Below are 10793 nucleotides of genomic sequence, written 5' to 3' on the forward strand. Positions count from 1 at the left end.
GTCAGATGTCACGATGCAAGGATGAGTTATGTAATGGCACTGTTTTGGCAGTGGCTTGAGTGATTTTTCATACATTCATATTTTCATTTTTTCTTTCAATCCTGTGAAATGGAGGATGCTTCCATCAACTTGATTTTGTTTTTCTTTGGCACAGTGATGAAGAAAATGTGTTTCGATTAGATGCAAGTACTAAATGTTTCATATGTGACTCAATCTGGAGTACTGTGAAAGTAATACTACGTTACACTCTCGTTACAGAGATGATTATTTCAGAATTTGATGCTACGCTATGACTCGGTGATTTACCAACATACTTGTGGTCATAAGTTTTCTGGATTTATTCTGGTACACTCACTAGCAATCTCTTGACATTGTATCTCTCATTGTTAAAAGGAAACCAAAGCCCAAATATAAATGTGGATTTAGTGAAAGCAACAATATCTGTAGAACACATCAGTAAAATTTGGAGGAAAACCAGAAATCCATTTAAAAGTTATCATCTCTGGATAAGGAGACTCTAAATTTGAAAACGTCACTATGGACAACAATGAATGAAATATAAAGAAAATGCAATATTTATTCAATTCTCTAGCATGATGAAAGAGAGCCTGCCTTAACTCTTTCAGAAAGCAGGGAGAATATCTTCACCCTTATCATATTATGTTAGTAATAAGTCAATGGAATGTACACTTTTTATGACAAATGAACTTTTGTTGAATGCTCCTTATATTTTCTTTATATTTTTGCTCATAATGACATCATAAAGTGCAGTAGTCGTCCTATCCAGTGATGATGACACCAATACTTTAAAAACTCCTAATTTTTGAGCAAATTGTCCAATATTCCTCAAACTTTCCCTGATTTAGTAGTCCTTTAACAGTGAATGTGTCTTCATTAAAAATTCATCTTTTCTGAAGTGACAAGGATTCCAGATCAGCAAACAAGGGCCTCTTCCGACGATGATAGACTCAACGATGAAACATGTCAAGCTCATGGGATTTGCTTTTTCTTTCGTTGTAGGACGGACTCAACACCCCCAGCGTTCTTCAGCAGCTTTACCTCGAGCGTCGCCAATTTGTGGAGTGAGGAAAACGTGTCGCTCTCCCTCCCCAACCTGACGGCGATTCTCGATCCCAGCAGGTCCGGTCTGAGCGGCTTCGAGCCTATGTGCAATCCTCAGATGATATCTGTCGGCTTGATGTGTTGTAAGTGGCAGAAAGCCCCCCCCCCCCCCCCCTATTGCAAGTCACAAAGATTCATATCACTATATTAATGTGTGATTGTTGATGTTGCTGTCAAAAATATTAATAATCATTGTTTAGACAATGAAACATTTATGAACAATCATCATTATCTATTCTAGTTCTTGTTCATTACCATATCAGTATTACTTACGACATGTGCAAAGGTGATCTTTATCAGATCAGTATTGAGCATTTGTCTTCAATATGGAACAAAGGAGCAAAAAGATCAAATTGTACCATTGAACAGACTAAGTGATTGAGGATAATTTTTAGGGATTGCTTGAAAAAGGTTTAAGTTGCATGTCCGCTGGTGCGAGATCATTATCCTCGTGCAGTGTAAACAGAGATATTCGTACTGTCTTTGCTATGAGCCAATAAATGCTGAAAATTGTGCTCTATCTATTGAGGATTCTGCCATGGTACATGATCATATGATTTGCATTGCATGATTTTACGTTAATTTTAATTTTTTTTTTTTTTTGAGGGGGGGGGGGGGGGGGGTAATTTTGCAGGCAATCAAAAAGATATTGAATACTTGGACACTAATTACTCATTAATTGTGACGGCCCCAGACCCTTTAATCTACAGTGTAGGTGTTAGTACTGGAAATCCTATACAAATAGTATAGTCTCAAGGAGAGTTGGTCCTGTATTGATTATGAACACATATTTGTTAGTGGATGAGATGAGTTGCAATCACAGAAAGTTCATATCTGCCTTAGATGTACATGTGTACACTTACACATAGCTAAGAAGTGATACCAGTCCCAGCCCGAGGCCTGAGATCTAAGACTAGACACTTATTACCTCCTCCCACAATTCAAACTGTAAAGCACTGCAGAGCAAAAACAAAACAAAACAAACAAAATGAAACAAAGCAAAGCAGAAACACCACCACCACACCACCAACAGCAACAAACAGCAAAAAACAACAAACAGCTAGAAACTGCAAAAAACAGAAACAAAACAAAACAAAGCAAAAACACCACCACCAACAACGAAAACAACAAAAAACAAAAAACAGCCAGAAAGAGCAAAGACAAAAACAGAAACAAACAACATTTCATACTTGCGCTCAGATAAAAAAAACTAAGTATGTTTAAAAAATAATTGTCTTAAAACACAAAAATCATGATTTTTTTTAAACAAAAAAAATGCATGTGCCAATCGTATTAAATGAAATTATGAAAAATATATAGGAATTTTGTTCAAAAAGCATATTTTCTTACTCTTTGGATATAACAAAAACATACTAAATATCATGAAAAATGTACAAATTGGCAACTCTGCCAATCTCCTCCCACTTGCACAAAGTGAGCTGCCCTCCGGGGACCTACCAGACCGACCCACTGAACTGCAGGCCGTGCAGCAAGGGGTCGTACCAGCATCTGCCTGCTCAGACCAAGTGTAAACTCTGTGGAGCTGGCAATTCAACCAGAGCGTCGGGCGCCTTCTCGGCTGACCAGTGCCAAGGTAATGCTCCATCAGCAATAAGCAAGGCAACAACAGTGGATGCACTCCTGAAAAAGACTCACCCAAGTTTTCAAATCTTGTGTAAAAACATGATATTGCATAACTTGGCTTGTTTATGCTCTCTTGTGAAAGAAAAAAAAATCATTCATATTTTGGGACTACAAACTGGCATGCATAAAGTGAAAAGAAAGTCTCCCATTTCCTGTAGTTTTTACATTAGTTCTGCTTAAAATTTATTTCACTATTTATTTTTGATGAATTATTCAGTTGACGTGCGTATAGAATATGGACGTACTCTTGCACCTGTATTTGAACTGTAGATGTTACCATATGCAAAGACTGGCTCTCTGCCTTATGGCGGGAGAGCTCCTACGAGTCTAACTTTGAGGCCATTTTCTGAAAATCTCCTCCCATTCTGCTTGAGTTTTAAATTTCTCAAGCTTTGCTTTGATGTAAATCGTATGACAAATCTATGATTGCTTTTCTTTCTAACAGCGAGAAGCTACATGATTGTAGAGGTATGACTTTTCACGCAAAACACTGATAGAAACTTAGAATTTACATTGTACCTGCAAATCCAGTAGGGAACACCACTTAATAGGCAATCACCACATTAAATACAAGCAAGCTACATGTGACAGGAATGGAATTTTGAGAAACGCTTTCATTGTACTGCGGCATTTGGCAATTTATTGATCGGTTTGGGCGGGTTAATTTGTATGTTTGAGCAGAATATATGACATTTGGCGATCTATCAATTGGATTGGTTGGGTTTGTGTGTTTGACCAGAATATGCGAACTTACTTGGCATGCCGTCAACTGAGTCAGGTGTTTGAACATGGCACATGAAGAGTTGAGAGATTCTTGGGGGGTTGGAGTCTCTGCATAATGTGATCAAAATATCATGTCTCATGTATCACAAGCTGATAATGAAAGCCCGCGGGTAAGATGTTTTGGCTACTGGTGTATTAATGAAGAAAACAATAATGAATCACACATTTAATGACTACAAAACAGATATTGGTTGCAGCAAACGTTAGAAAAAAAATTTAAAAAAATTCAGAGAGATCGTTTTGCCACAGAGCAGAGCAGAGTTTTTTCCACACAGTGCATATTGACAATTATTTCACTTTCGTTACCTTAGCTCCCATTGCAATGCATCATTACTGTAAGTTTACAATTTGTCTGTTAAGAATGATAAGGGCGTTAAGTTGCTACTAAACCCAGAGTGTTCGAGAAAACTTAACGCCCTTCTCATTCTCAACAGACAAATTATTGTTGTTTTCTCTGTACAAATGTACATGTATCATTTCTGTCACTGAAGAAAGTGAGATTTACCATTAAATATCATATTACTGTGGAAAAATGGAATAAATATAGACTTGGACTTGAACTCTTAAACTGTCCTCTCCTTATCTTCGTATGACTGCATGAAGATATGTGCCAGCCAGGTACATATTCATACCTTGGGCTGGAACCAGGCTGCTTAGCTTGCGCTGTTGGAACATACCAAAATCTGCTCGGGCAGAGAGGCTGTTCGCCATGTCCAGTGAACACTACGACAGCACGTGAAGGGTCAACATCGTCATTGGATTGCATGGGTAAGTTGTATTCTTGTGTTTTGTGTGTGTATGTTTGTGAGTGTGTATGTGTGCTGAAGGCAAAGGTTTGGCTTTATGTGCGATAACAACAGCAACAACAAATGTGATGAGTTCAAAGGTCATGTGTAAGTTGTTCCTGTTTAAAGGGTAGGGAACATGGTGAAATGTTTAGCTGTTGATTACTCCACCATGATTCTCCAGACCAACAGTCAGAATTATCCAAGCCTAGAAGTTGTGGATAGATGCAGTCAAAGTTGTCAAAAAATTAAACTTTGCATCTTTGCATTTAAACATTTCCTGAAATCTGTCTCACTTTCAGTTAGTATGATGGCAATCAGTCATTATTGGTAGACTGCGCCTCACGTCCACACATGGAAAAGTAAATAAAAGAAAAAGAAGAGGAAACAAAGAAATTAAAGGAAGGGAAGGAAATGTATGCAATACAAATTTATTATTAAAGGGAGTGATAGGGGCGAATTAGTCAAATTGTGATGTTCTACCCTTTCTTTTTGTCAATCAGACCCAGCCGACATAGTGTCCACATTGTCAACATTGGCCACTGGAACCACAACTCAAGGTGAGTTATTTTTTATTTTGTTTAATTTTTTTCTTTGTCAATAAAGGAAACAAGTGTTAGATACATTGTCATTATGTGATACAGTAAATGATCCAGCCTCTAGCTGACACCTCACTTAAGCAAGTGTCGCTCCTTCAGAAATATGCTGTTTAAACAAGCTACGTCTCTTCTTTTTCTTGCTTTATCTCCCCCATCTCTATCTATCTATCTATCTACATGTATCTATCTATCTATCTATCTATCTATCTATCTATCTATCTATCTATCTGTCTATCTATCTATCTTTCTTTCTTTCTTTCTATTTATCTGTCTGCTGTATCTATCTATCTATCCATCTATATATATTTATATCTATTCATCTATCTATATATCTGTCTATATACCTTTCATAACTAGAAGCTTGCTTCGTTATAGTTGGTGAAAAAATAAGTAGATTAATAAATATATATAATCATTTTAAGATATGATATGATATATATTTACTCATGTCTGCACCCATTTGATGCAAATTGTGGGAAATAGAAGAGCAAAGAAGAGACTTAAAGGTGCATAGTCCCGGTAGTGTAGAGGGTGCTGTTGATGATACTGCCGATCACCGTTTGCATTGATACAAAGATTACCGAAGTTGAGCTATCATCAAGAGTAAAGTGCGTAGGTGTTGCTAAGAAACGTTGCCTTCGTTGTCTTCTCTGCGCATCGCACAGTCTGCAGTAATGCCAGGGTGCGTGCGTATATAATGTGCTTGTTGTACATCACAAAAGAAGTTTGCCAAAGTGGTCATCCCCCTCAGTCGAATCATGAGCCGAACTGTGATTGGACCACTGACTACAGTGAATCTGACGTCTTTGGACTCGGGGAAGTGGGCCACAGCGTAAGCGCTAAAGAGGAGTCGATAGCGTAGGTCTCTCTAGGAAACTTGCGCTGTACTCCTGCGTACGCATTTGACAAAAAAAACGGGACCATGCACCTTTAATCTAGCCCTACATTAACAACTGAACAAGGTTTGATTCCAATGATAGATTTCCATATATCATAAAAATCATCAAGTCTAGCTCTTCATGTTTTAAGGATAGAATCATGTGTTCTTGATTGGTAACTGCCCACAGCTACCACTGCCACCCAGCCATCAGCCAGCGTCGCCAGGACAACCAAGCCCGTTTCCACGGAGACGACGACAGGCAAGACTATTCCCGGCAAAAAGGGAGCCCAGAAACGGAAAGGGGGCAGCATGGGATTGATCATCGGCATCTTGTTCGGGGTGCTGGTCTTGGCAGCCATCATAGCCGTCATTGTTGTCGTCTGGCGCAGAAATTCAAGACAGTAAGAGCGATTAATGACGTTAATTGATGGTGCAACTGCATGCTGGAGTTTGTGTATGAATGCGGGGAATATAAAGTAAATTTCAGAATTGTTGTCACTTTAAATCATTTTCTTTTTAAATGAAAATTTATGCCCAAATGATGACAGGAATAGCATGTACATGTAGCTTTTGTTGGGAACTGAAACAGACGAAATCATCAATTTAGCTCTAAAATTCAAATTATTTGGCCGGCATTACTAATTCATGTTCTTTACAATTGACATTATCGCGAGGAGTAAAAAAAATCTCATTCAGTTGAACACTCTGCAAGTCATTTACATGGCAAATTTTTCAATACTTTTTTCCGATGCAATGTAGAGTTAAGCACCAGATATTCTTCGACCAAGGTCTAATAAGCTGTTCAAGTTGTTGATTTCAAGTTGATTTATTTCATCTCCAACAAATTAGGGATATACAATGAAATGTTCGCATATATGCAAAAAATGACTAAAGTCTAAGAGAAGACACCTGGAACATTCCAGCATCATTATAGTGCCATATCACTTCACGACTTTCTCCCCTTTCCGCTCAAACATTGAAAGGATTCCCATGATGAAGCTGACCAACATCACCCTCTCGTCTCCCGAGGACTATGATAGCGATGACGATATCGCAGATGGCAGGTACCATCAGTTCCGCGAGACGGATGATTTTGACTTGGAGCGTGTCACCCTAGAACCGGAGGACCACTTACAAGGTATGGGTGTGCCCCCCCTTCTTCCGACCCCGTCATATGTTTGATCTAAAACTTAATGACCCTCTTAAAGTGTGGTTCCACACCATATTTATTGTGGCTTTAACTAACAGATTAACATCAAATGAACAGTGGCAGAGCGGCAGAGGTGTCATTAATATATAAAGAGAATTTCACAAGATTTCATATCTTTCCAAAAGTACCATCCCCTTGACTTGTTACAGGCGCATGTAAAGGGGGAATATTGTTCCCCCTGCTTTCTGAAAGAGGTAAGTCAAGTGCACTTTCATTTTATTGGAAGTATGAAAATGTGTTTAATTCTGTTTATACCTTTTTTCTATTTTTTTTTTCTGCAGTGACGCCATAAGCTGTAGTAGTCTTCTCATCCAGCCATGGCGGCACTGATACTAAATTCATAGCTTTTGAACAGATCATCCCAAATTTTTTTCATATTTTTACTGATGTGTTCCACTTCTATTGCTACATTCTCTCAATTCTCACAAATATTTGGGTGAACTTATCCTTTAGGCTGACAAGGCAGACAATGCACACAACATTCAAAGGAAGAAAGGAAAAGGAACTGGTGAATGTAGCAAGACTATCATCCTTTAACTCTTAATGTGCCAGGCCCAAAACCCCTAACGTGCCAGAGGTTTTTACCTAAAGCTAGAACGTTTCGAAATTGGACCGACAATGAAATTTAAAATCGCCATATCTCTGAAACTATTGACTGTTTTGAATTGAGTTCTACACAACATATATCAAGAACTGTTTGTTCTTTCATGTCATGTAGTCAGTTTGCCATTATTTCTATCTGAACCTGAAATATTGCAGAAATAATTGACACATCATAAAAATTATTAGAAATTTTTGTGTAGTATGGAAAAAAAAAGAGTCAGTCGCGGTTTTTCTTCAATAGAACGCTCCCTTGACTCTGTGAGAAAGTTTTAGAGCAACATCTCCTCTTTCAAATGATAACAAAATTGCCTTCTAGAATTGTATGATTCCAAAGATACTAACAGTTTATTTTGTCTAGCAATTTCTCTTTCTGCCTCAGTAATTCATTCCCAAATGTGACTTCTTTAGTCCCAGATCCTGTATTTGCAACTGAAGTAATGTCCCTGGCCCTGGAAGAGTGTCTTTTGTCCACTTGAGAAGGAAGAACCTACTAATCCTCCTTTTGTCTAAGCGGACCAGGGGCGGGCGTATTCTATTGAAATCGGCTGGCCTTTGTCTGCGCGTAATTCCTATGCTAGCGTGGGGGACAATTAGTGACGTTTACCAAAACAAAAGGATGAAAGACTTGACCGACGAACGAAAGCTGACCCTCTTTCAGGGACAAAATCAAAGCAGCTTCCCGCAGGACAGCATCCAAGTGGAACAATGCGAGTGGAACCGCATAGACAATACACGCTGATTCAATAGCATACACACGCGTGGTTTACCAATGAGACTTTTGGTCCATACACATCTTGCGGAGGGTGTGCTCACTGCGGATTTTCCCGACGCGAAAAAAATACATCTAGCTGAAAAATCATGTATTTACTCAAAAATTTCCAATGCAAACATGGTCATATTTCAGTGGAAACGATGGTTATACTTATCAGCTACCAGTACATATCATTGGCAGTTTCTTGGTGTAACACATTACTGTACCACAATAACTTAAATGATCAATGCTTTTCTCGCTCTTCTTAGTCGCCGATCGGCGACCATGGCACGTCGGGACTAAGGTCGCCGTTCGGCAACCATGGCACGTTAAGAGTTAAGATCCAAACTGTGAAAAAAAAAGATGTAATGTTCTATCATATCTTGCTAACTGCCCTTTGAAGAACTCACATAACACTTTTCCCATCTTTGTTTTATCTCTTTCTCTCTCTGTCTCTATGTATCCCTGTGAACTGATTCTGCCTTTCCACCCCACATCCCTCCAGTTAAGCGAAACAGTTTCAGCAATGCCCTATACGAGTCCATAGAGGATCCAAAACAGGACCAGGAATTTGGGCTAGTCCAGACCTCATTTCAGGATTTGTGAAGCTGTGGAAAACTTTGGTCCTAGATTGGATCAACAACGATTTGCTCCACAATGTATCTCATCTTTGTCTCAAAGACATCCATCTATGCAAGTACAATGTACGTGAAAGTTGTGGTTATGGATTCGTTTGTTATTGTTGTTTTTTTTAGCGTGTCGCTGATGACTTTGTGCCAGATTTTGTTTGTAGACACTTTTACGTCTTACCATCCTGTATCACACACAAGTAGATTTGAATTGCTGGCATTTTGGGGGAGTAGATTGGATTTTTAGATTGCTTTTGATATAGGTCCTCCCTAACTAACTAAGTAAATATGTGCAGTTTATTAATTGCAAGTTTGAAACATTTCTAATTATTTTATGTTGAGGATGATTAGGACATATCTAAATCAATTTTGAAGAACAAGAAAGTATTTACCACTGATATTTGAAACAAATATTTTTGCTGATATCTTTTATAAATTCTCGTATGTCAGTTGAACAATGAGTTGACATTGTATGATAAATCTTTACTCTTGTTTCAAAGAAATTGACCTCAACAACTAGCTGAATTTTGAAAGTCAGTGATCTTTATCAAATATGTATTGAAATATGAGGGTCAGTTTCTTTTCAATTGGAATAATGTTTACAGGTAAATAAATTTATAAGAAAATGCTGAAAGTTCTCTTAATTTTCTCCTCATCATTTACAGTTTACTCGTGTTTGATACTTATTAGATTTTAAGTGGATTCCATGTCAAACTGTACATTGATGGTCAACATTTTCTACAATATATATATATTTTTTCAAGGATTTTGACAAGAAAATAACGACTATCTTGCTACAGTACATCAATATCGCATATGGTAGCAATATCTAATTTCTTTTCTTTCTTTCTTTTTAAGTCAGTATGATTCCTTTACGTTTACGAGCTAACTTCTGACTTCCATGTGAACATTGAGAACTCAGTTAGGGAGGTGTGTCAGTATAATCAATGTGGGAGTAGAAAGTGATGTCTGTTTGTGTGTAAAAAAAAACCCTGATGATTTGTTTGATTTCTTGTCAATGAAGTGTCAACTACTGATACCCATAAGCTTTGCAATAGCCATGCAAACTGTATTGTGATAGCACTACATATATTCTTCCATTTTTTTTTTGTATCCTGATGAAACTGCCTTAATTTTATTGGAACTTTAGTATCAAACGAGAGCACCGCTGTAAAGTGTTAATATCATGGTGTAACATTTTCAAAACACTTATTTGACCTCCGTAAACAGAAGGAGATGTTACTTTATATGAAACACATCATGTTTGTAAGATTTTCAAAGAGATATTGCATCACGACTGAGGAAGAATGGTCAGTTTTGTAAAATGTAGCTAGGGGCACTGAATACCATTTTTAGCCGTCATGAAATCTGTGTATATGAAGGAATGTTTTACGCTTAAGATATGCTGCTGAACAGATCCAGCTTTATGCAGTACACCCAATTCACTGAGCCCAGTTTTTAGCCATATTTGAACTGTGCTGTTATGAATTCATAATTGCTCACATCAATCCCTATGACAATTAAAGTTTACTAGATCCAGCATTTTCCATTCCAAGCAATGTCAGAATTCGTCTGCGATGCATGTAAACAAATCACAGAGTATGGGCTTGCCAGTTATAGTATTTAAGCACATTTTGATGTAAGGTGAAGGCCCATGCATTGTATTAGCATAGTATTTTAGGACTCAGTCACTTTAATTAAGGGTGGTCTTTTGTAATTGGAACCATTAGCTCTTACTCTCTAGTCCCGAGAGAATGATGGCAATTGTATACTTATTGAGTAAAGTT

The 10793-nt window shown here is 37.8% G+C and overlaps 1 protein-coding gene across 1 annotated transcript in view; it reads left to right on the forward strand.

Annotated features, from left to right (window-relative positions):
• The window catches only part of LOC139709548 (uncharacterized), a 91287-nt gene extending 80494 nt beyond the window's left edge, over window positions 1–10793 (forward strand). Inside the window, exons 39-45 of the mRNA XM_071621504.1 lie at window positions 1021–1205; window positions 2558–2716; window positions 4153–4317; window positions 4838–4894; window positions 6001–6214; window positions 6797–6951; window positions 8883–10793. Of these exons, the coding sequence (XP_071477605.1) occupies window positions 1021–1205; window positions 2558–2716; window positions 4153–4317; window positions 4838–4894; window positions 6001–6214; window positions 6797–6951; window positions 8883–8983 (1036 nt within the window). The 3' untranslated portion in view covers window positions 8984–10793. The remainder of the gene's footprint in view (window positions 1–1020; window positions 1206–2557; window positions 2717–4152; window positions 4318–4837; window positions 4895–6000; window positions 6215–6796; window positions 6952–8882) is intronic.

This window comes from Diadema antillarum, unplaced genomic scaffold (assembly GCF_040938485.1).
Source record: "Diadema antillarum isolate AM-2024a unplaced genomic scaffold, OU_Dant_1.0 seq00001449_RagTag, whole genome shotgun sequence".
Classification (NCBI taxonomy): Eukaryota; Metazoa; Echinodermata; class Echinoidea; order Diadematoida; family Diadematidae; genus Diadema; species Diadema antillarum.